This window comes from Agelaius phoeniceus, chromosome 23 (assembly GCF_051311805.1).
Source record: "Agelaius phoeniceus isolate bAgePho1 chromosome 23, bAgePho1.hap1, whole genome shotgun sequence".
Classification (NCBI taxonomy): Eukaryota; Metazoa; Chordata; class Aves; order Passeriformes; family Icteridae; genus Agelaius; species Agelaius phoeniceus.
This window is the reverse complement of record NC_135287.1, coordinates 2,154,691-2,180,696: the sequence shown is the minus strand read 5'-3', so window position 1 is coordinate 2,180,696 and position 26,006 is coordinate 2,154,691. Positions and strand designations below refer to the sequence as shown.

Below are 26,006 nucleotides of genomic sequence, written 5' to 3'. Positions count from 1 at the left end.
TGCACCCACCATGGTTCATTTTGGGTGAGAAACCAATCAAAACAGCCTTTCTCTCAGCACAGTGATCAGAACAAATTGGCTGCAGAAGCGAGAGGGAGAAGTAAACAAAGCTGTTAACTTGTCAATGACTTGACTGATCAACCGTGGGGAATAGTTGGAGAGGGCTGATGAGCCGTGCAGGTAATCAATGGACCAGCACTGCCAGGGCTGCAGCTGGGCTGCACAGAGCTCCAGAGACACCGAGGGGTCCCAGAGCCCAGGGACAGGGCTTGGCCAGGGCATGGGGGGAATAAACCTGCCTAAAAGTGCAGGTGCACCCAGGGTGGGGCAGACCCGCGAGGACTGGGGATGATGGATTGAGCAGCAGGGAGGGTGCCCTGGGTTGTAAGGTATGGTTTGGGGGATTCTATTTCCCATCTGTTAGAGGTGGGGCAGTTCTCTGCTGCTCATTGGGCAATTTTTTTCTTTCCCACAACCATCCCTCCCTCCTGGAGATCTCTGCTGTTCATGGCCAGGGAGTGTGGGCACTTCCCACAGCACTGAGGTGATGCCAGCTGCCAGCAGCACAGACTGACCCTGGCCATGGATCCTTGGCTGCTGTGCTGTGGTCTGGCCCAGCCCAGGGTATATCATCACCTCTCAGGTGTTCACTGATGGGGGCCAGAGATCAAACCCTGGTGGTGACTTAGGCTGGAAATGGGCTGTGTGTTCTATCCCCATCTGTCAGAGCTGGGGCAGTTCTCTGCTGTTCATGGGGCAGTTTTTTCTTTATCTCTCCCACAGCCAATCCTCCCTCCAGGAGATCTCTGCTGTTCATGGGCCATTCATTATTAATTCTCTTCTGTCCATGGCCACTGAGTGTCCCTGCAGGGCTGATCCAATTCCATCATCCCATGGGGAGAAGCTCCGCCCAGGGGAGGAGCCAAGCATTCCTACCTGGATCCAATCTGAGCTTTGGGACAGCCCAGCAGCCTTTGCCCAGTGCATTGCCAGAGGAGCAGCTTCTGCTGCCCTGCATGGCCAGAGGGAGCCCAGGCCCATCTGCAGCAGCCCTGGAGCTGCAGAGGAAAACTCCCCCCTTGTGCAGGATCCCTGCTCCAGCAGAGCCACAGCTGGCACTGCAGGAGGGCTGAGCCCCATGGGATGGGGCTGTGCCACCCTCTGACACACAGGGGGCAGGTTGTGGGTTTTTTTTTTGTTTGTACTATTGCATTTGCATTTTTAATTTTCCTAGTAAAGAACTGTTATTCCTGCTCCCATATCTTTGCCTGAGAGCCTCTTAATTTCAAAATTATAATAATTCAGGGGGAGGGGGTTTACATTTTCCATTTCAGTGGAGTCTCCTCCCTTCCTTAGCAGACACCTGGCTTTTCAAACCAAGACAGAGGGGTCACCAAAGCTCATCCCACCGTGTCCCCCTGGTCCTTCCCTGCACCAGGGGCTGGGAAGGACCCTCATCCCTCCCTTGGAAGGAAACCAGAGAGGCCCTGCTGGAAAAGCTGTTACAGTTTCAAAGGGAAAGCATCAAACTTCATGGACTAGATGATACCTTCTGCAAATCGAGCTGTTTTTGTGACAGATCAAAACAAAATGCAGATGCTTTAGAAGTGCTGTTTTAATCCTGCTGTTTAAAATCCCCCCTCCTCCTCCACCCCATCACATGACAGGGCTGGGCACCAAACCTGTCCCCATTAATCCCTGTTTGGCACTTCTCTTGCCACTGTGGATGTTTTTCTGCCCCTCCACTTCCACAAATTCACCCTCTTTCACAATAACTTCTCTTCCCTCTAAGGAGAGGACTTAAGATTTAAGAATCTTTGGCCCCAGACTCATGGAATCATATGAAAATTGTACTTCTCCCCCCAAGTTAAATTATGAACATTAAATTCCTCATTTTAATGTATGCAGGGAAAGTTTAAAACCATTCAGACTATGACAGCCAGCTGCCAAAACTGCTTATCCTGGGGAAACACTGGGGCTGTGAGTCACCCCCCAGTCCTGGATGAGCTTGGAGGTGTCACCTCTCCTCGGGGAGTTTTCTACCCCTTTGGCAGTGATGCTGCATTTCATTTTTCCTGCCTACATCATCTTGACTTAGCCAGCCACACAATAGACATGACTAATAGCTTAACTATTATTTTGGGTAATCCAATTTCATCACGTGGTTTGTGTTTTCTCAAATCGTTTAACAGGATTAGTCTTTTCTGGGGTCTTCCTACCCCACTCCACCCCCGTAGCAGAATGTCTTTAGCCAGATTTATGGATGCTGGCATCTTGAAGAGCTAATTCTCTGCTGTGTTTATCCTCCTGCTCAGTGCAAAGTGAATCCTGGTGCTGTGAAGCTGCTGGAACTTGCCTTTCCCTCTATTCCAGTTCTTATTTTCCACCTGTGCTTGAGGCCTTTGCAACTTTACACCTCGATGTGAAATTCCTTTGAGATTGGCAGGAAAAAGACAATGGTGAATGGAGACAGAAACTCAGAGGTCTTCATCAGAATAAGAAAGCTGCTCTTGGGGATCTTGAAAGTGGTGCTGGGCTGGGACCTCATGTTCCAGACCAGTGGAGCTGCCAAATCCACACATTTCAGGGCAGAAATGATTGGCAAAGCAGGCAGGAATGGCTTGTGCCTTTCTGCACATGGAACTCATGCAGCAGAGAGTTGCTGGGTGTCTGGGCCTTCTCCAAGGATTTTCTTTTTCTTGGCTGGCTCCTAAAGCTCCTCTGAGGCTTTGACCTGGTCCTGACTTTGGGATGTTTTCAAGGGCTCTGTGGTTTGATCTCTGCAGCATGACAGGGTCTGCCCTCTCTCTGGCATGGCAAGTGCAGACAGACCTTGGGCCAAGTTTGTGTTGACTCTTCAAGGATAATGGCCAACCTTGGACATGTGAAACAGCCCAGGCAATGCTTTGGGCCACCAAAAATGGTGCCCACCAGCCTGAGCCAGCGCTGTCTGACTTTCCAGCCCTAGCAGTGCCCCTAAAGCCTCTCCTTCCCTATGACAGCCACTGTTCCCATCCCTTGTGCTCTGCCTGACTCCTGGCACATCCTCAGGTTGGTGTGAGGTACAGCTCCTTCTCTGGCAGGTTCCCTGGCCTGCCCTGCCAGGACAGTTAATTATTCAGGGCTCAACTGTGTCTAGATCAGATGGTTCACATTAGCATTATCAACAGGATATCAGGTTCACGTCAGGATTATCAACAGAGGCAGCTGAGTCATCTGGGTGAGATGGGCTGAGAGCCCTCATTTTGTGAGAATCTCCTCACAGAAGATGCCAAGGGCAGGGATTTCTGTGTAAGGAACTTGGATTTCTGCTGAATGGTGTGTGAGCAGCTTGGGGATCTGGCAAGTCATGAGGAGGAATAATAAATATCCAAAGTGTTCCCTTGTGCTAATGCAAACACACAGGCAGCTCACAGGGGAGTAGGATAAAGCTAGGAGTTCACCAAAAATCTGTTCATCTTTTCAGTAGGAAGTTCATCCATGGAATCACAGAATTGCTCAGTTTGGAAAAGACCTCCAAGATCATCGAGTCTGGGCATAACTTGGCACTGCCAAGGCCACCACTAACCCCTGTCCCCAAGTGCCACAGCTACACGCCTTCTAAATCCCTCCAGGACTGGGGAGACTGTGCCAGGGCTGTTCAACCTTTTTGGGGAAGAAATTATTCCTAACATCCAATATAAACCTCTGCTGGTGCAACGTGAGGCTGTTTGTTCTTATTCTAGTATTCGTTACTTGAGACAAGAAACCAACCCTCACCTCACCACAAGCTCCTTTCAGGCAGCTGTAGAGAGCAATAATGTCTCTCCTGAGCCTCCTTTTTGTCAGCTGAAACAACCCCAGCTCCCTCAGCCATCCATCCATCCATCCATCCATCCATCCATCCATCCATCCATCCATCCATCCATCCATCCATCCATCCATCCCCAAAATTATGGTCAAGTCCCTCTTCTCTCACAAACCTCCGGAGTGCCCTTGACACCCTGGCACAGCTCTGCCCTTCTCAGCCATGTCATGGGAAAACAACTCAGTGTGGTTCTGTCCTGGTACAAGAGACTGACCCAGAGAGCCCTGTGATTATTTATCGACTTCTCCATAGAACAGCATGAAACAGTATTAAAAAAAAAAAAAAAGACATCTCCAAAAGTAACGACCATGAAGTTCTTCACTACCCACTGCAGTAACAAAGTGGAGCTAAGCAATAAATGCTGGTTGATCCTTTACAAACAACTTTCTAACCCAGAGACAACACCCTGCCTTTTCTCTTTGCTTTAATATTTGCCTGCAGCTTCTGGAGCGGAACAGAAAGCCAAGGGTATTTCTGAGACCTGAAGTGAACAGGGTTACTTCTCAACCCCAGAACTCCTTTGGGGTCTCTCTGGGATGGGGTGTGCAAGGGTAGGTGCTGTGTACCCCAAACAGTTGTGCCAAGATAACTCCATGCCAGGTGGAGAGGATGCTCAGGGTGCACAGCACGTCCTTGGCACAGGTACCACTGTCACACAGGTTTGGGGAGGAAAGGCTCCCCTGCCCCAGCTCAAGGCCAGCTTGGCCCTTGCTTCTCCTCTTTTTGCTGTTTCCTGATGAACTCAGCCTGACCTCCAGCTCCAGCTCAGCAGTGGATCCACGTTCCAGCAGCTGAGCCCTCTGCCAGTGCCCGGTCATGGTACTGGGGAGGCCACAGGACACGGGGCCCTGGAGGGCACCTGGGACCCACTGGGTTTGTTGGGGACCCACTGGGTTTGTTGGGGAGCACACTGGGTTTGTTGGGGACCCACTGGGTTTGTTGTGGCACACCAGCACCCACTGGGTTTCCCATTCCCCTGCCATGCCTGCTGGCCCACATTTTGCAGCTCTCCTGACTGCTCTGTTGGCAGAGACATCTCCAAGGGTGGCACTTGGGGAAGGAGTCACATGAACAACAACTGATGCTGCTGCAGTCACCAAATCCCCACTGGTTTACTGGGGCAGAGACAGTGACAGAAGTAGATGCTCACAGATTTGTTCTCCATTTAAACACATCTCCGGCCCCAGCAATCTGCAATAAAGGAGCAAAGAGGGAATCAAGGAGGGAAATCCCTTAGAACAGCTCCTGCAGGGCTGTGGTGGGTGCCACCTCTGTCCCTATCCCACATCCTCCTTGCACACTCTGCTTCATCCTTCATGCCTCGCTCGTCCCTGGTCACATTCCTCCCTTTCTGGCAGAAAAGCCTCAAACAGAGCTGAAGGCCTCTTAAATCAACGTCTTTCCTGACTCAGAAGCTGTAAGAGGATTCATTATTTATGTGGCAGAAACACAAAAGCTTAGCATATTTTAAGCTGTCTGAAACAACTTCAAGGCAACTCTTCCTCTGTCTTCTTTTTTTTAACAAAACACATTGAGATGTCTCTGAACTGAGCAGCAGGGGGAAACTGTTTTTTTAATTCCAAAAGATAAAATAATATGCACAGATTGAGGGAGAGAACGAAAAAACCCCATGATCTATCTTGGGATCACCAAGGAATGGCCATCAGGGGATGTTGCCTGTGAGGTGTTGACATAATCCTTGGACAGACTCTGCTGTGATGTGGCATTGATGTTATGGCAGTGGGAGAGGTCAAGGAGACAGCTCTGCCCCTTCACAAGCACATGCAGCTGTATCCTTCAGAGGCAGCAGCAGAGGAGGTGCTGGGTGTCTTTTTTTCCCCTCTTTCTCCCCATTTTTACATTTTCAATTTAGTCACAGCATCTCTAATTTCCTTAGATCTGAAGCCACCTCGTGAGACTGGAAGGGAACGATATAGAAGAAAGATGAGGGGGAAAAAAACCACCAGTAATCTTGTAAAAGTCAGTTTTGAAAAATCAATTTTCTTGTGTGACAAGATTTGCTTAAGGCTTTTCGTTCTGTGAAATCAGCCCATCATCCTGCGGGAACGCATGAAGGAAGTGGCAAGTGTGGTTTGGAATAACTCAGATTAAAGACTGCTAAATTAGGCACAAAAAGCTGCCACTTCTTGCAAAGGGAGAGGAGATCTGGCCAGAGGAGGCAATGATGCTCCCTTCTGAATCACATTCCCAGCTCCAGGAGCAAGTCTGGAAGGAGGGGTGACTGACAAGGCTGGGAGCACACAACCACAGCCCCAAGGTCTGCTGGAAATGAGATGGAGACAGGTTCACTCTGAGGCTGGGAGCACACAACCACAGCCCCAAGGTCTGCTGGAAATGAGATGGAGACAGGTTCACTCTGAGGCTGGGAAAGGGCTGGAGCAGAGTTTGGAAAACTCCCGATGCTGCCGACTCCTGGGATGCTGCTGGTCCTGGCTGGGATGGAGATGAGCACCACCCACCATGGGGCATCCCATGGTTCTGTGAGCTCTCCTGGAACCCCCAGCCCCCTCTGGCAGCCCCACCATGGCAGAGCTCCATCACTGTGCTCTGGTACCTTTCATCATCTCTGTGTCAGGGATGGTGCTCACCAGTACAAAGCGTTTTCCTTCCCCCCGCCTTTCCCCCCTCCATCAGACTCTCTCCCCTCTATTCTCTCTCCTAATTAGTTCAAGCTGCCTCTGAACATCTCCCACCTGCTTGTTCCCATTACCTTGACAAGCCAGGGAATGGGAAGACAAATCTCCCTGTCCTCACACCTCCATGAGTGAAGGCTCTTCCAGCCCTGTCTTCCCAGTCTCAACTGGAGCTCTGTGCCTTGGCAGAGCCCCCCCAGCAGCCCAGTCTCACTTCCCAGCTGCAGGGATAGTTGTGCCTTTTATTTTACTTTATTTCCTTTTTCTAAAGCCTGTCTCTCCACCTGCCACCCAGCCATGCTCTGCTCCCTGTCACAGAGAGCTGGCAGATGGGGCTGATGCATCACGAAGGAGATCTGAAGAATTCATTTCCTAGTATTTTTTTTTTTCCCCAGCTTTCATTTTCACTTCAGAGCAAAGGTCCAGTTGTCTGGGAGGAAGCTACAAAGACAAACCCAGGCAGGAAAACAGAGATAGTCAGGAAAAATGTTACAGTGCCGATAACTTGAGACCTCGGTGTGCTTTGCATTTATTTCAACTCCTGCTTTAGCTGCATTTTGCTATGTCTATAAATTAGATTTATTCTGTTACTGCTGTGAAATGCCTGCGGGCCCCTTCCCCACTCCAGCTTCTCTTCCCTCCCCTGCCAGGTTTGGCTGGGGAGGCAGCAGGAGAGGTGGCAGCCCTGCCCAGGGACAGCAGATGGGCTGCCAGCGTCCTGCGGCTGGACAGACGGCAGCCACGGCCACTGCAGGGGAGGCAGCAGATGGGAGAGGGGGAGCAGGGCAACAAAAACTGCACACTGGCAGAAATGAGAACTTTCCCAGGCTGGACTGGAGGAGGGAGCTGGCTGGGGGGGAGAAGGTCCAAAGTGTGCCAAGAAATGGCAGCAAAACCAAAGTGACCGTTCAGTTTCAAGATGCTGAAGTGCATCTGGTCTGGATCAGACATTTGTTGAGCTGCTCTCCACTCTCCTCCTCATCTCTCTGCAGCCTTCTGGGAACCCCTGAGACTCTGCAGAAGCTCTTATGGGGCTGCCCCAGAACAGAATTTGGGGTGGAATAGAATCACAGATGATCCCATAGAATCCCAGAACAGTTTGGGTGGGAAAGGACCTTAACGCTCATCTCATTCCAACACCTTCCACCAGACCAAGATGTTCCAAGGCCCATCCAAACCAGCCTTGAAAAGGTCCCTGTGCAGTCCCTGGAGGAGAAGTCTGGGTGATTTTCCTGTGAGAGGGACACTGAGTGCAATGAATGTGGAGAAAAGTGCCCATGCACCCACAGACTTCACACCTTGTCTGCAGCCACCGGGGCCCTGCAGCATTTCAAACCCTTGACAGTCACTTTTAAATATTAAGAGAGGCATGATTGTAATTTAATAGGAATTAATATGGCAGATCCTCCTCCCTGGTTGTGGTCTTGGTGATCAGAAGCTCTGGGAATGCAAGGCATGAGGGGTTGATCACTTTATCCTGGGCCTTCCAGGAACAGGCAGAGAAAAGCAAGAACACAAAAACACACCAGCTCCCAGGAGACACCTTTCAAAGCCACCAGAATTGCATATTAAAATATATCCAGGTTTTATAGTGCCAGAAGAGGGAAAACAACCCCGGCTCTGGCTTGGCTGGAGGCAGTGCCCATTAAATGGATCATTTGCCACTTCTCTCTCAAAAGTTGCCAATGAAATCATTGCCCTGAATCTCTGATCAGCTTCCCACGATCCAATAATCCCTTCTGGCCTTTACAGCCTATGGATTTATTCCATACAGTGTGAATATATTCAGCTGACTGGAAGAGGTAGGGACAACTCTGAAAGGGTGTTAAACCCCAAACATGCCTTTCCCTGGCCTTTCACCCAGAACAGGGATCTGTGCACATCCAGAAGCTTGAGTGGCCAAGCAGAGAAGCAATGGAGATCTAACTGGAACAGAGCCATCTTGCTCCCACTGTCTGGGGTGATTTCTCCTTCTGCTTATCCCACCTGGCAGCAGCAAACAACTCCTGTGTCTCCTCTTTCCCTGAGACCTGAAATCCTTGACTCTATTATAGATATTATAGATCCTCATGCATGATGGAACAGGGTGCACCCATTCATGAGCACAGCTCTCCTCACTGCCTGGATGTGGGAGGCAGTTTTATTTTACCTTCCCTTTTATCCTGCTAAGGATGTCTCCCTGGGGACAGACCTCTGGCATGGGAACAGATCTGATCCCTGGGAAGAGAGTGTGAGGAATTAGGGATGGGATTCCCTGGGTTCTCCATGTGAATCAGTAATGTGGGACAAGGGGAAACAGCCTCAAATTTCATCAAGGGAGGTTTAGATTGGATATTAGGAGACATTTCTTGGCTAAAATGTGGGTCAGACATTTGAACAGGACAGTGGTGGAGTTCCCATCCCTGGAAGAATTTAAAAGATGTGTGGATGTGGCACTTGGGGACATGGATTAGTGGTGGCCTTGGAAGTGCAGGGGTAAAAGTTGGATTCAGTTTTAGAGGGTTTTCCCAACCTAATTGATTCTGTGATTCTACAACTTGCTGACCTTCATTCTGAGCTTCCCCTCTGCCATAACCAACCACTCAGGGATGGCAGGGAATGTCTCTTGGCTCTTTCCTTGGGATTTGTTTTGGAGCAGCTGGGTCAGTGTTCTGAGCCCACGACTGACGGATGATGGAAGTGCTCCTGGCAGGGAGTTGGTCCATCCAGCCACATCCACTGGGGCAGGGAAAGTGCAGTGATTCTGCCAAGCCAAGCAAGGGCTCAGCAGCTGCTCACTCCCTCCTCCATTCCTCATCCCTTTGGTAAGGCTTTCCCAGATTTCTGCTGCTTTTCCTGCTCTTTGCCAGGCACCAAAGCAATGCTGAGCCACGAGGGAGCTGGTTCAAGTGTCTGAGCAAACTTCCAAGGCATTTCCAGCAGGACATGGGGCAGGTGCTCTTGCAGAACTTGACTCCCCCGTGGGAGCTGAGGCATGTCATGAATAAATCTGGTGAGATGCCAGCAGGTCCCCAAATGGTGCAGCCAAGGCTCAAAGGGTAAAGAGCAGCAAAGCTCTGTGGAGTTTGAATTTCTCCCCAGGTTTGTTCAAACCAACTGTGGGAATGTGTCTCCGTGGGAGGAATGCCTCCAAGCTGCACAGTGTAAGGCAGGCAGGCCAAAGCACAGATGATGCACATTGTGATTTTCTCTTTCTCTCTCACAGCTCCTTGATATCAGATGAAATCTTTCTGTATCTACCTAAATCCACAAAATTCTGCCAAGGCCAGTAGCCAAAACACCCCGAACCTGTACCTGGGCATGTGCAATCCTTGGAGACACCAAAGACACTTGTCTCTTCATCCACTTGTTTTCCTAAAGCTGGGTGGGAAATGCCTATCCTATGGAGAAGGGTGGAGGAACCAGACCAGGGAGCTTTTCCCTGTTGTTGTCCCTTGTTTTTCCTGGGCAAAGCCAGGGGGAAGCCAGGACTGCCTCCCACCAGGTGTGTTCCAGCCCCAATGCCTTCAAAGAAAATCTCGTTAAGAAGCAGTTGAGTTTGGATTAATATTTGATGAGTGACAGTGAGCTGCTGTTCAGAGATAAAACAGTATTTACTGAGCAAGGGCTTTCCTGCCTTACTGAGCCAACAAACAAACAGTGCTCAGGGGGAAGCACGTGGAGGTGAGCACAGGGCATGCTGTGGGATGGCTCTGAGCTTGGGATGGCTGTGGGATGGCTCTGAGCCTGGCTTAGCAGGACCAGGGGGATGGTGGGGCTGCCACTCACAGAGCTGGGATTCAGGCAGCAGCAGCCTGGGCTTCAGCCCAGCAGGGGTGGCTGGAACTTGCTTGGACTGCACTTGCTGTGATCCCTGTCTGGCTATGGGATGGGAAGAAGTGGGGCAGCACAGTCCCTTGGGTGGCTGATAAATAAATGTCCCCTGGCTCCTCCTGACCTCTGCTCCTGCTGCAGCACCTGCTGGAGCTCTGCAACATCCCTCAGCTATGAAGAGCTGCTCACAACTGTGCTCAACACCATGCAGCAGCTGGGAGGGCTGTCTGCCTCTTCCCAGCTATGTCTGTGTGCCTGTCTGTCAGTCCCACACCTTCCTTTGGAAGTGCAGTGGTCCCCACACTGCAGCTGGTGCTGGAGGGTGGCTGCACATGTCTCCCTCTGCCTCCAAAGATAACATTATTTGCAAAGGTCTCTGCCAGCCCTGGGGGTGAGAGCTCTGTGTGGATGCACAGACTGAGATTTGTATCTCTGCCCTCCCTGCCTGCACCAGCTCCCCATTGCTCCACAAAAATAATCATCAGCTCAGGAGCCCGAAATGCTCAGGGACTCTGCCTCCTGCAATATTAAACCTTCCCATTTTCTTCTGCCACTTTAAAGATTCTCTTTCTTACTGCGAGTGATAAATAATAACAGCAAAAAAACACCCCACAGACACACAACAGACATCAAAAGCCACGAGAAGATTGGCAAATAGAGAGATCTGAAGGGAGCAAAGAGGAGGCCTGGTTGGGAGTCGGTTCACGTCGCCCTGACTTCTGCTGCTTCCCATTAATTTCACCCGCCATCGCAGGTACAGAACAACGGCGACAGCTAATTACTCTCCCTTTCCCCTTCCTGCCCGTTTGCTTGCAGCAAAAGAAAGCCTGTAAATTCCCAAACTCCCTCCTCCCCATCCCAGAGCTGCCCAGGAAGCTGCAGAGGTGCATGGGAGGGGGTGTTGAGGTGGGATGGGCACCGGAGCCGTTTGCTGCTCCAGCCTGGCACAGCCTGGCACTGGGATGCTGTGCCAGCAAACGGGCTGGCAGGGGCTGGCAGTGGCTCAGGGGAGGGGAGAGGAAAGGGTAATGTGGTCCCCTGCCACCCTTGGGACACCAGGGAGCCTCTTTGGGCTTCCAGCCCCATGTCCATGGTGCTAAAGCAGATGGGGACACATCCATGGAAGCGCTGCCGAGGAGCCCAGGTCCCCTTGAGCCTTTTCCAAGTGGAGGATGCTGCACTGGCAACACCCAAGGAGGTTTTTGGTGGACTGAGCTGCTCTTCAGCTCCAAAGGGAACCTGACAGAGGTGGGATGAACCCAGGCCACATGGGTTTACCCCACCTCAGGGTCTTATGGGTATAAGACCCTACAGAAGCTGTAGGATTTATCTGTGCAAAGTTTGCTGTATATGGAAGGAGGGAAAACATCCAAATGAGCAAACCCCTGCTGCCAGAGGGTTAATTCACCCTGTGCCAGAACCCCCTGCTCAGGATCACTGTGACACCTCACCAGCCTCTGTCCTCCCCTTGCTTTTGGTGACACTGGCCTGTCCTGTGTCCAAAAGCGAGTGACAGCCCAAGTGACACCGTGGGCACACAAACCTCCCTGGGGAAATGCTGCTCCTCAGCAGGAAACTGCTGCCAGCAAGGGAGCAGGGCTGGCATTTCAGCTCCAGCCTCGTCAGCTGGGAAAGGAGCAGAGGAGCTGTGCCTCCAGCCCAGCACAGCCTGCCCCGGCCCTGCCCGCCTCCCAACATCATGAGATGCCAGCAGGTTTTAGAGAAGAGGGATTCTTGCTTGGAAAATGCCACTGAGGCCAAAGATTTTGTGAAAATCTGTCAGTTTTGAGAAAATGCCATTAACCCTCTGCCTTCAGAAGAGAAGACAAGGTGCAGGCTGTAACTTTCCACTCTGGCTCTGGGAGTGGATTGCTCCAAGGTCTCTTTTCCAACCAAGTTTTTCTTGCATTAAAATCGACCTGTGTGTGATTATATAAGCAGGCATGAAGAAAACTTCCTAAGGAAAAAGCAGCTCAATTTAATCAGAACTATGTTCTCTATAGGGGCAGAGGGGCCTTTTCATCTCTTGGGAAATTGTGTTGAATTTTATTTCTTTTCCCTTGCCCTCCTAACTATGAGAATAGGAGGTCTGGGCTTAAAATCTTGGGTCAGCAGGACCACAGAGGTGGTTTAGTGGCTTCATCCTAATGAAGAGCCCAGTTCATGGATACTTCTATGGGTGAAATATTTGACCTCATGTGCTTTTCCCAGGAAAAAAACCCAGGATGCAACCCCAATGCAAAACCTTTGGCTCCTCAAAATCTCCAGCAAGGTGAAGCTTGCTGGTGTCTTGGTGGCAGGGATGGCCCTGCAAAGCTGGCTGTGGATTTGTGGCCACAAAAGGGGATTTAGGTTCTTTAAACATTCTTCCTTTGTGTTTAGAGTTATTTACTGACATATTGGGGGGGGGGGGAGGTTAAAAATAAATATTGTCTGAAGATCTGGGATCTCTGTCCAAACATGAGGGAAGCCATAGGAGATACATCAGAGTGGTCCTTGCCCAAGGCAAAAAAAAAAAAAATAATCACACTTCCTATTTTTTTTTAAGGCAGAACTAAGCTCATTTTCACCAGTGGTGGGGTCCTGAGTGAGCCTGGGGATGGCACCAAGCTCATGTTCTGCCTTCTCAAACCTCCAGATGTCTCAGTCCTGGGGCTTTACAGTTCCCATCCTTCTCTCCTGGCCAGTGTCAGGGTGCAGGGGGCTCCTTGTTTGGATGACCCACTCCAGAGAGCTCCAAGCTTAAGTGCAGGAACATCTGCCTCTTTTACATAGTGAAGAGCTTTGGGATCTTATGGAAGGAAAACAAATCCCCCCTCCATCAATCAGAGCCTTTAAGCAGAAGGAAGCCCCAGCGAGCACTGCTGAGTCCTGTTTGCTTGTCACAGTGGTAGGGAAAAGCCTCGTGTGAAGTTTACATGCTAAGGGAGCTCAAGAAATGAGAAATCCAAAGTGATTGAATTTGTCATGCCTCTTTTTTTTTCCCTGCCCCAAACCCTTTTTATAGGAAAGCATAGCCTGAAAAAAATGCAATTACTTTTAAGAGTAAAATCCATCATGAAATGAATCCCAAAGCCATTTGAAGCAAAGTAGAATCATGGAGGCTCAGGGGACAGGAAGGGTGACAAGGCCCATGGCCTCAGGATGGGTGAGAAGGGAGGAACAGGGCAGAGGGTGGCATTTGCAGCCAGAGGGGACAGCAAAAACCTGTTCTACCAAGATGGCAGCAAAGATGGGAGAGGAGTGCTGGATCCACCTCTGCTTGGTGGAGAAAAGTAACTCAGCTCAGCTTGGGCATGGATCCCAAGGGTGGAAACAGCCAAGAGAAATCACAGAATGCCAAAATGGTTTGGGCTAGAAAGCACTTTAAAGCTCTTCTTGTTCCACCCCTTCCCCTGTCCCAGCTGCTCCCAGCCCTGTCCAGCCTGGCCTTGGGCACTGCCAGGGATCCAGGGGCAGCCCCAGCTGCTCTGGGCACCTGTGCCAGGGCCTGCCCACCCTGCCAGGGAACAATTCCAAATTCCCAATATCCCATCCATCCCTGCCCTCTGGCAGAGGGAACCATTCCTCTTGTCCAAAGTCCCTGTCCAAGGAAGTGGAAACCCTGGACTGGAGCCTTCTAGGCTGCTCCAGTGCACAAGGGATCAGCCCAGCTGGGTTCAGGGATGACATAGAAGGTTCCTTTGTTGAGAATCAGGCTGATGGAGCAGAAGTTTTGCCAGGATCTTGCCACTGTCTGGCTCCTTGACCAGAGATGGTTGTTTTGCCTTGTACCAGAATCAGTCCTGGGGTAAGAAGCACGTGGGTCCTTCACCCAGGCTGCCATGCACTTTGTTTTCCTTCCAGCTGTAAATATGAAACCAGGGCTATTTGTATCTTTGACATTAATTGACTTCTTGAATTAATAACTCTTCTGTGTAACCAGGAACACAATTACTGCTTTGTTGTGCTGCTATCCAGCTGGAAGGGATAGTTCCTACCCAGAAACTTGATTGTACTAATTAAGCTGCACGAACCTAACAGGAGGAGGGTCATGGTAACCTGTCCCCGGAGGTGCCTCCTCTGTTTTTATCCATGGATGGTTCTGCAGAGGCAGAATGGATGGTGAGCCTGTGTGTGCATGCTCAGGCCTTCCAGGCAGGAGGGGTGAGTGGCTGATGGATGAGGCAGGACAGGGCTGTACCTGTTATACAAAGCTCTTTTCTCCCAAAGTGTGCTGACAGCCTGCCCTGCTTCCCAGACCCATATTTTGTCTGCTTAGACAAAAAACCCTGTGATAGGAGGGGTGTTTTCTGATGCAGGAGACCTCACACCTGTGGGAACCCAGAACATCCCTCTGGCTGTCCAGGATGGCCAGGACCCCTGCCAGGGGGCTCAGAGACCCTGGCACAGAGCCCAGAACACCTGTGGGTTTGATTATGACCCATGGAGCAAATTACCAACCTTAGATGGAGATCAGCAAGCCACAACAGTTTAGGTAGAATGATAATGAAGTTATCATGGGGTGGGAAAGTCGATTTTGGGGTTTTTGGTATGGGGGTTCAGGAGGCAAGATGGAGGGGACTGGGTGTGCCCAACCTTTCTCCTTCTTCTTCTTGGCCTCCATCTTCTGCTGTGATGGTGGCACTTTGGGATTGGTTTAGAGTAGAAGCTCACTGTCTAACACAGGTGATGGGTATTGGAAGTAATTGTAAACATTGTACAGGTAGTTTTTAGTATAAAGACATAACCCTGCCCTGGGGCAGGCAGAGTGCCTGGAACTGTCCTGCTGGATGGACCTCGGCAGGGCAGGAGAAAATTTTTTATAGATAAGAAACAACAAACAACCTTGAGACTGAGAAATGAAGAGCGCTGACTCCTTCTTCAAGCACTGGGCTGGGAAAGGAGACTTTCTAACTTTTCTCAGGGTTGAAGTGACCAGAAAGGCCCTGAAACACATCCTGAGCCAAGGGCCCATGGCACAGCATCTGCTCTCCTGCCCATCAATCCCTGGGTGTGCACTCACAGAATCACAGAATCTCCTGAGCTGGGATGCACCCACAAGGGTCATCAAGTCCAGCACAGTCCCTGCCCAGACCCCCAACAATCCCACCCTGGGCATCCCTGGCAGCGCTGCCCAACCCCTCCTGCAGCTCTGGCAGCCTCGGGGCTGTGCCCATTCCCTGGGCAGCCTGGGCAGTGCCAGCACCCTCTGGGGGAAGAACCTTTCCTGAAATCCAACCTAATCCTCCCCTGGCCCAGCTCCAGCTGTTCCTTCAGATCCTTTCTGTGGTCACCAGAGAGAAGAGAGGGCCCAGGGAGGCTCAGGGCTGGCAGGGACCCCATGCACTGCCTGCACCCCAGACCTCCATCAGCAAAACCAGACACATTTCCTGCTGCTCCAATTCTCCTCAAGCATCTGTGCCCTGCTCTGAGCTCACCGTGGCCAGTGCAGGGGCACTGCAGACTGTGTCCTGCAGATGTGACCCAGGGAGAATGTCCCACTCAAGGAGATCCCATCTCCTGTGTCCCCTCACATCTCTGCCACCTGCACCTCTGCTCTGGCCCCTCCTGGGCTCAGCTCCACCATGCTGGGCACAGAAAGGCTTATGGTGGTTCCTTAAGGGTTACACGGAGATGGCGACAGAGCTGCTCTATTCAAACCATAAAAGAGTGTGCAAAAAAGGGAGAGGAATTCTCCCATAATAGACTTTTCACTCAGCATGCATTGCTCATGATGTCCCCAAACAGATGGCTCTGCCAGCTCAGTGCCAGGCCTCTTAATCCACTCCAGGTGCCCATGAATCCCTGACTGAGAAGCTATAGAATGCAGCAGACACTGGTGAATGGCAGAAGAGGAGCCTCTCAATGTGCAACAGCACCATCGAGGCCAGAGTGGCACCAGGGAGCCCCCAGAGTGGGGACAAGGACCCTGCCACAGCAGGGAGGGGGGCTGGCTCCAGCCATTGCTACAGGGGCAGCAGAGGCTGTGGGATGAGCCACAATAACCCAAGCTATTATCTCATTTTATCTGCCCAGTTCTGTCAGCACCAAGAGGTGAGAAACACAGGAGGAGGAGGTGGAAGGGCCACCAGAAACCACAGCCAGAGGTGCTGAGCTCTTCTGGGTCACCTGGAGGGGAAGTGAGGTGCTCTCAGCAGAGGGCTGCACTGAGGTGCCAGGGGTGCCAGGAGTGCCAGCTCACCTGTACTGGGTGACAGCAGGGTTGGCCTTGGCAGAGCAGTGGAACTTCACAGTGTTGTCCTCCAGCACCGGCTGCGGCTCCACGGACAGGTTCACCAGGGGGGGGTCTGCAAAGAGAGAGAGCCCATGAGACACCCAGGACAGCTGGGGCACCCCCTGCCCGCTGCCTGCCAGCTTCTCAGGCTGTCAAAAGCCTGGAAAACCACTGAGACTCCTTGGAGCTGTGATATCACAGAATGGCTTGGATTGGAAGGGACCTTAAGGATCACCCAGTTCCACCCCCTATCATGGGCAGGGACACCTTCCACTAAACCAAACTGCTTCAAGTCCTGCCCAACCTGGCCTTGAACACTTCCAGCTTCTCTGGAAAACCTTTCCAGGGCCTCATCACCCTCACAAGGGAGAATTTCTTCCTGAGATCTCATCTAACCCTGTCCTCTGGCAGTGGAAGCCATTTTTCAGTTTAAAGCCATATAAGGTTTGTCAGACAAGCTGATGCCACAAACGCTGCTCTTCTCTTGAAGGGCTTCAGCAAATAAGACAGGAAGAAGAACCACAGACACCATTTGATGTAACATTTCACTTGGAAAATGTGACTGCTGGCTCTGATTCTCATTTAAGGACATAAACTTGCCTGCTTTGAGACACTCCAGTTTAATATCTTTCTGTATAACAATGATTTTTTGTCTATCCTCTAACTTTAAAGTGGCATTTCTGCTCTTTCATCAGCCTAATCATCTCTGCCAAGGCCTTACTGGTGCCACAGGCTGCTCCAGCCTTCCAGCTGCTCCTCAATTTCTCTCCTCCTTTTCACATGAGAAGCATCTAAATGCTTTAGCACAAATAAAATTTAGGAAAGAACCAATAAAAGCAAGCAGAAAATGGGTGAAATGTTCAGATGCAGAATATCCAGAGTTGTTTTATTTTTTGTGATGACTGAGGCCTTTTTAAGCATGGGACCTTATTTGAGGGCAAAAAGCAGAAAGAAATGACTTTGTGGGGGGGGTTTTGGTGCCTGAAGAACGAGCTGTCCCATGGCAGAGGGACTTGGGGCTCATCAACCCAGCTGAGGGGCTCTGCTGCTCTTGAGGTGGGAGTCTGCTTCACACATGCAAAAACACATCCTAAAACAGGACATGTTACATATTCAGCTTTCCCTGCTGCCTCTCTCCTCTTCCAAGTGCTCCAGCAATGCCCTTCCCAGCTGGAAAACAGAGAAAGGCTGCAGGTGACAGGGCAGGGGGCAGAGAAGCTGGGTGGTACCCCCTGGTCCAGGGCACCTCCTGTCGCAGACATCTTTTATGAAAAATCCTTTCCTTAGGATTTTTCCTCCTGAGAAGCTGAGAGGCCTCAGGAACAAAATGCAAACAATGGTTATCTGCTGCTGTGGAATGCAACAGGTGCAGCTGGGATTGGGCTCATGGGGTTGTTTCTAATTAATGGCCAATCACAGCCCAGCTGGCTCGGACAGAGAGTCCGAGACAGAGCCTTTGTTATTCATTCTTTTTCTATTCTTAGCCAGCCTTCTGATGAAATCCTTTCTTCTATTCTTTTAGTATAGTTTTAATGTAATATACATCATAAAATAATAAATCAGCCTTCTGAAACGCAGAGTCAACATTCTCATCTCTTCCCTCATCCTGTGATGACACAGGGACCCCTGTGAACACTGTCACAACCTCCCTTGGCCTCAGGTGTGCGGGGGCATCCCAGAGCCCTGGGCTGGCTGTGGGGTCAGCCCTGGACACCCCAGTGCTCGAGTGCCTGTGGGGATGCTCCAGCCAAGCCCAAGGGGTCTCCTGGTTTTCCAGGGATGGAGGTTTCCCTGCTGGCTTCTCCCTCCAGCACCCCCGGGTCAGGTCCTGCTGGAGTCACCTGCTCGGTGCCTTTGCTGGAGGGTGTGGGCTCCAACTGGGCAAACCGGTGTGGGAACTGCCTGCACAGCAAGGCTGGGCTATTCCAGCCCTGCGAGGTGCCAGGTCAGCCCCAGCCCTGCTCGGGGACACGGCAGAGGTCGGAGGTGGCCTCGGCAGTGACCTTGGCTGGGCGGGAGGGAAGAGGGAAAGGCGGAGTCCCGGCAGCGCTCCAGAGCCTCCTTCTTCTCCGCCCCGTGGTATTTACCCAGCCGGAGCCTGGCTTTGTTGTGAGCAAAGCCACCTGCCTTCCTGATGGGAAATTATGACGGGGAAATTATAGGTATTTTCAATTTACCCTAATTTCATTTTAAAATGTGCAATTCAAATGACAATAAAGATGGGCGCAGTTGGGAATATAAATGAGCTTCCCTGACACAGCAGCCCAGAGATGTATAGAGGGCTCCTAATTCATTCCCAGGCATCCTGACACTTCCCTATTGTTAGACAACAACAGCTAATCACCTTCCTTTGTTAAGTATGAATCACACTTCTCTTTAGTAGCTTCCCCATTGTTTGATGGGTTAGGAGCTGTGCCTACGATTTACAGAGAGGAACCTCTTTGTATTAAAATGAGCCCGGCTCCCTCCTGCACTCAAAGTAATAAAAAAAAATAAAATTAAAAAGACAAAAAAAAAAAAAAAAAAAAAAAGCAAAGGAAATGAATTAAAGTCTTTGATCTCGCCTTTCAGAAATGGGATTGGGCTTTTGAGTATTGTGGATGCTGTGATAGCGTGGGTTGCCTGTGCCACTGTGTTTCGGGGCATTTTAAAGGGAAAAAAGACACAAATTGTAACTCATCAGGATGTAATTCCACTCAGTTACAATTATAATTCCTGCCTGCCTTCTTGTAATGAATTTGAATGATGGAATGAGATAGAGCCAGCCCACAGTGCTTGTGCAGGTGCTGTGGGGACAGGCACCGGGACAGGTACTGGGGCCAGCATCACTCCTCAGCAGCCCTGCAGCCCAGGAGGCACCTTGGCAAACCCCACAGCTCCCACTGTTCCCACTCAGCACCTCAGGAATGGCTGCAGGCTGAGCTCCATGGGCTGCAGGTGCTGTGCTGGCACTTGCCCTGCCAGGTGCAGATCCCTCTCCGTGCTCCTCTCCCCTCTGGACAAACCCTTCCCAACCTCTTCACTAAGGCTGAGGTGCCACTTCAGCCCTGGGCTTTCCACTCCCCAGTGGGAAGCACAAAAGGGAATCAAACACTGCAAAGCTCCAAGGATAAACCCAGCAGGAGACCCTCCAGCAGAGCGATGTCACCCCTCATCACCCTCCACTTTCCTTCTCCTCCTCCCACCTCCTGCAAAAACATACAGATGCAGCCAAATCCCTTCTTGCCATGACAAAAAAAAGGTGTAAAAATGAGCAACTGTACATGTGTGTGCAGAGGCTTGGAGCAATGGCTTTGGATAAGCAATAACCCTGCTCCTCCCATCCCAGCACGCTGGGTGTGCATTTCCATGGAGCCACTGGGCTCCTGCAGTATAAATAGTTTATGGCATATCAAACTATTAAACATGATTTTAATCCCACTTGTGATGTTCGGCGCATAACTCACAGGAGGCTGACTTTGATGTGGCTGGTGGAACGGAAATCACATTGAACAGATGTTCCAGCTGGAGCTGCTTAGTGTTTCCATTACAGAACCTGCACTGGGGTTTTTTCCAGCCCTTTCTGCCAACCCCCCTTTTTTTATATATTTGGGAGGGGAGGGTTTTATGACTCAGCTCTTTCATTGCTGCTATCATGGTCAGGCATGAGATTGATGGGACCCCAACTTCAATTTTCCATCAGCTGAAAGAGGATAATCTCTCCCACCACACACACCCTTCCTGGGGATAACCTCCATCCTGGTGTTCCTCTGCTGCCTGTGAGCATTGCTGATGTTCTTTTGAGTTGCAGAAGAAAATGAAAGAAAGCAGTAGGAGTGATTTACCAGGCTGCTGCTTCCTGGGAAGGATTATTTTTCGTTCTCTGGGATTTTTTTGCAAGGCCACCTCTCAAACCACACAGCTGGGTGATGTTTGCTATGCTGTGAATTCAACCTGCACTGCTGGAGGCAGAGAGTGCAGGGTCCAGGGGGATGCTGCAGCTCATGCCAGGCTGGGAAGAGCTCCCCAGCCAACAGCAGCTGCCTGCTTTTCCTTAATCCTCCACAAACCACTTCTTTCTCTCCCTGAGGTGCTGCTTCTCTGCTAGATATTGGAAGAAGACCCATGAGCAGGACTTCCCAGAATAATTCCCTAGGGAAAAATGAGTGGTCCAGATACTTTTTGCTTAAGAAAAGCACCTTTAACTCTTTGCAAAGTGAATGCAGCTGGTTGTCTACAAGGCTGGGAGTGAGACCTCATGAGCTAAAGCTGGGTTAATAGCTTCACTTGATGATCTTAGAGGTCTTGCCCAACCTTAACAATGCCATGATTCTGTTACTAGATGCAGCTAGAGCAGGCTTTTGCATCCGGGTCAAAATCCACCCCACCTCAGCTTGGTTAATCCATCTTAGTATTTTTCTCTCCCATCACCCATCCAGCTTTGGAAAATTGATATCCTCATTAGCCACCATTAAGAACAACATACTTTTAATAGCTGGGTAGAATATTACTGTTATTATATTCACAGCATGGAGAATTTAATAGCTCAGAGTGGAAATTGGTGTTCTTTATTGGGCTTTTCTCTTTCCCAAGCAGATTCCATGTGGCTCGGGGATTCAGCTCACGTCTCCAGCCCACACTGTACTGCCCTGGTGTAATGATGTCTCTGCTCCACGTTGTTTGTGTGAGTGTGTCTCCAGCTATTGTAGCTGTTTGCTGGCTGTGAAATAACCCAAGCTATTATCTCATTTTATCTGCCCAGTTCTGTCAGGACATGCAGGCAGCAACCCAAGAGCCTGGTAATCTTCCGGCAGCAAAAGCTGGAAGTCTTAAATGGTGAATTTTCTGCTGTGCTTGAGTTTGTTCAGTTGAGTTTGCCAGTTTTAATTGGTCTCTGGAAAGCAGCTGGCATGCTAATATTGAACATCCTGCTTTTGCAAGTCGTGGGTAAATACAGCTGCAGGAACTGGGTGTGTGAATGGAGCGTGGCTGGAAGGGGTTGGGAGGAGCCCAAGAGCAATGGCTGCTGCAGAGGAGGAGGGAAGAGGCCTGTGAAATGTGAATTTTGGAAGATGGCAGATTTTGCTCTGTGGATTTACAGCACAGGGTGAATGGTACAGCCCTGACCACAGCCCTGTCCCCTGAGATGGTGACTGGTGCTAGCTTTGTGTCATTAGGAGGGACACTGTCCCCATCATGTGTCTCACAAAAAACATAACACTGAACTGCCTGTAAGTCTGGAAACATGGATTCTGCACCAGAAACCTGAACAGGACTTATCTCTGCTACTGGCCATGCCCAGAGGTGTTGCTTGCTCACCCAAAACCCTTTGGGATCCATCCATGCTCCAAAGACCCCCGAGGGCCTGGATCAGGGCATAGTGGGGACGCCCAGAGCACGGCAGCTGGTGCTGCTTTGCTCAGATCCATGGACACACTGGAAACAGGATATCTCTGTAGTGTGGGTGCTCCTCAGGGAGCTCAGGGGTCACGAAATCTCCTGGCTGTGACTTCACTCTGTGATACTCCGGTGTCCCAGATTACAAGGCAAGATGTATTCTATTACCATCTGGATGGCAGTTGTCTTTTGTCAAGTGGGCAGTTTGCCTTATCTCTCTCTGAGTGACCACAATCACTCCTGCCTCCAGGGGGATATCTGCTGATAACAGCTATTGAATGACTGATAAGAACTACAGCATCCCATTGGGAGATGTGAGCCCAGAGGGAGGAGCCAAGCATTCCTACCTGGATATAATCTGGAGATTCTGGAACACCAGGTCAGTTTCTCCACTGGATTCCCCAGAGGAACAGCAGCTGCCTCTTCCCCTGGATCTTCAGAGGCAGAGACTGCACCTTTCTCCAGGATCCCTGCTCTAGCAGAACCAGCCCTGATACTGCAGGAGGGCTGAGCCACAATTCCAATGGTTCTGCTGCCAGCACCCTGACGCACAGGGTGTCAGGTTGGGTTCTGACTCTGTCAGTGCTGTTTTAGTTTACTGCATTGTTTATTTTATCCTTTTATTTTCTTCCCTATTAAAGAACTGTTATTTCCTGCTCCCATATTTTTTTGCCTGAGGACCCCTTAATTTAAAATTTATAGCAATTCAGGAGGGGGGTTTACATTCTCCATTTCAGGGGAGGCTCCTGCCTTCCTTAGCAGACACCTGGCTTTCCAAACCATGACATCCAGTATCCCAGTAAAGAGAAACCCCCAGTTGCAGCATGCTGCTCCTGCCTGGAGTCAGAGCCCTGGCTGGAGAGGGCAGAGAGGCCGGGGTGTCCCAGCAGGCAGGGGTGGCTTAGCCAGCTGTGTACTCACGCTGGATGTCAATGGTGACCGAAGTCTCCTTCCCGCTGGGAATGGCTTTGTTGGTGGCTCGGCACACGATGCTCTCCCCGTTCTCGATGTCGGACGGCGCGATGAACAGCGTGCTCATGATGCTCTCCCTCTTGCCATCACGGAGGAGTGTCTGCCAGGGGAAACAGGGAGGAGGAAAGTGCTGGAAATGAATTTGTTGCAAACTCCCAAAGCCTGACAGAGGGCTTACATCTGTATGCAAACCTTGAGATAAAAAATGTTGACTTAGAAATGCCATGGACTAGGACAGATATTGTAGAGAGAGAAATGGAACTAGAAACAAGTTTCAAAGGGTGGCCTTGCAAATAAAACTAGATACTTTGGAGAAAAGTACCATGAAAGATGCACTGTAATAGGACCCACGGGGGTAATTTTAGATGATTTGCCTTAAGGCATTTACAGCATGGTGTGGTTAAAGCTGATAGGCTAAGAAACGCTTATGGTGTTTTGTAAGTGGGAAATAGTCGGCTTCTGATTGTGATGGTGTGAATTATAACGTCTGTATTGTTTCACCCTTCACATGAGATTGAAAAAGGAATAAAAAGTTTTTAAAATGCCTCTCAGTTGCCCCATCTCTGGGTAAGAAAAGGGCCTAATCTGACAGAAAGGACTTTCCTGCTGGAGAGGGGCCCTTTCCCCATCCCCAGGCTCAATAAGAGCTTCTCAGCCAAGCAGCTTCCTGCAATAACAGTTCCTCTGGCTGGAATCTGCCAAAAGCCTCAGGGGGAATAACAAAGACAAATTTCACTGTGCTTCCCTGGGAATTGGGCTCTTAACTCCCATCTGCTTCCCTGCAGCTCTGCTGTGCCTAGGCCAGGCAGGAAAGCTCCAGTGAGACACCTCACCCACCAGCCCAGCAAAGAGGGAGCAGAGGCAAATGGCTTTGTGACCCTGCCGTCATTTTCTGTCAGGTGAGTGCACAAAGCTGCCTGGGCACTTCCCACAGCACTGAGGTGATGCCAGCTGCCAGCAGCACAGACTGACCCTGGCCATGGATCCTTGGCTGCTGTGCTGTGGTCTGGCCCAGCCCAGGGTAAATCATCACCTCTCAGGTGTTCACTGATGGGGGCCAGAGATCAAACCCTGGTGGTGTCTTAGGCTGGAAATGGGGCTGTGTGTTCTATCCCCATCTGTCAGAGCTGGGGCTGTTCTCTGCTGTTCATGGGGCAGTTTTCTTAATCTCTCCCATAGTCAATCCTCCCTCCAGGAGATCTCTGCTGTCCATGGCCAGGGAGTGTCCCTGCAGGGCTGATCCAATCCCATCATCCCATGGGGAGATGCTCCGCCCAGGGGAGGAGCCAAGCATTCCTACCTGGATCCAATCTGAGCTTTGGGACAGCCCCGCAGCCTTTGCCCAGTGCATTGCCAGAGGAGCAGCTTCTGCTGCCCTGCATTGCCAGAGGGAGCCCAGGCCCATCTGCAGCAGCCCTGGAGCTGCAGAGGAAAACTCCCCCCTTGTGCAGGATCCCTGCTCCAGCAGAGCCACAGCTGGCACTGCAGGAGGGCTGAGCCCCCATGGGATGGGGCTGTGCCACCCCCTGACACACAGGGGACAGGGCATGGGCTGACTCTGGCAGTGGGGTTTTGTGTTACTGCATTTTTATTTTATTTTTATTTTCTTCCCTAGTAAAGAGCTGTTATTCCTGCTCCCATATCTTTGCCTGAGAGCCCCTTAATTTCAAAATTACAATAATTCAGGGGGAGGGGGTTTACATTTTCCATTTCCGTGGAGGCTCCTCCCTTCCTTAGCAGACACCTGTCTGTTCAAACCAAGACAGGTGGTACCAGCTCTGCCTGCTCAGCCTTGGCACCTTGCTTCTTCCCTGGATTTATCTGACTTCAGCTGTAGTGCCCTGCTGTGCCTCTTTTGGGAGCACAGGAGCCTGGGAGCGCTTCCTTACCACCCCCTAATCCTCCTGCATGTTCTTACAAGAGGTCACGTCACCCTGTAACCCTGACTTTGATAAGCTGAGCCCTCAGAGCTCTCAAGATGTTGTGTGGTTTTCAGCCTTTGAATCATTCTCTAACCTCTGACCTCTCTTTGGTTTATCCACTGTGGATTTTGGACCCTGCCAGGCAGTTTTTCCTTCTAAATCTTTATCCTTCAAGTTTGTTGCTCACAGTGTAAGACAGGGCTTTACTGGGAGATAAACAGATGTCAGCAAGCTGTGTGCATGTGGCACTTGGGGACATGGTTTAGTGGTGGCCTTGGCAGTGCTGGGGGAATGGTTGGACTTGATTTTGGAGGGCTTTTCTGACCTTAATGATTCTTTGATTCCAAGACTAATGCTTTCCCTGGGTCATGGTGGCACAGCCTTCATGCACACAGGTTTGTGCCTCTCAAGCACATGAGACAAGGAAGGATGCTGAGAAATTGTCACCACAATCAGCCCAGAATCCCAGAGTCATGAGGGTTGGAAAAGCCCTCTGAGATCGAGTCCATCCATTTACCCAGCACTGACAGCACTGACCCACTAAACCATGTCCCTCTCCACCATATCCACAGGTTTTGGAACACTTCCAAGGATGGGGAATCCACCACCATGCTGAGAGCCTGTTCCAATGGCTGAATATCATTTCAGTAAAGAAATTTTCTCAATATCCAATCTAAACATCCCCTGGCACAATTTGAGGCCATTTCCTCTCATCCTGTCCCTGCTCCCTGGGAGCTGAGCCCAACTCCTCCCCTGGATCCCCCTCCTGTCATGGAGCTGTGGTGGAGAGCAAGAAGGTCCCCCCTGAGCCTCTTTTTCTCCAGGCTGAACCCCCACAGCTCCCTCAGACACTCCTGGTCCTCCAGCCCCATCCCTGGCTCCATTCCCACCTCTGGACACAACTGCAGGATGCTGCCCTGTCCTTGCTTTATTGTCACCCTGTGTGCTCTTCCCTTGGGGAATAACACCCCATTTTGTGCTGGGGTTGAGGTGAACCTTAAGTCTGTGTGGAATTTCCCCTATTTGAGGTTAACCTCCAAATCCTGCAGGATCTTGTAATGTTCCCTGTCCCTTTCAATAGGGATCAGGGGGATTTCAGTCAGCTGTGGCTGTTCTGTGCTGCCTGGCTGGGATTGCAGGGGGCTGCATATGGATCATTTGGTGGACTGGAAATTCAGAGTAACAAAGAAATTATCACTCAGTGT

General features: G+C 50.7%; 1 protein-coding gene across 3 annotated transcripts in view; it reads right to left on the bottom strand.

Moving 5' to 3' along the window:
• The window catches only part of KIRREL3 (kirre like nephrin family adhesion molecule 3), a 403,514-nt gene that overhangs the window by 37,271 nt on the left and 340,237 nt on the right, over positions 1-26,006 (bottom strand). For all 3 annotated transcript variants that reach the window (XM_054647558.2, XM_077189823.1, XM_077189824.1), the window contains 2 exons: positions 22,829-22,979; positions 16,499-16,604 (listed from right to left, as the gene is read on the bottom strand). In XM_054647558.2, coding sequence (XP_054503533.1) covers positions 16,499-16,604; positions 22,829-22,979 — 257 coding nt within the window. The remainder of the gene's footprint in view (positions 1-16,498; positions 16,605-22,828; positions 22,980-26,006) is intronic.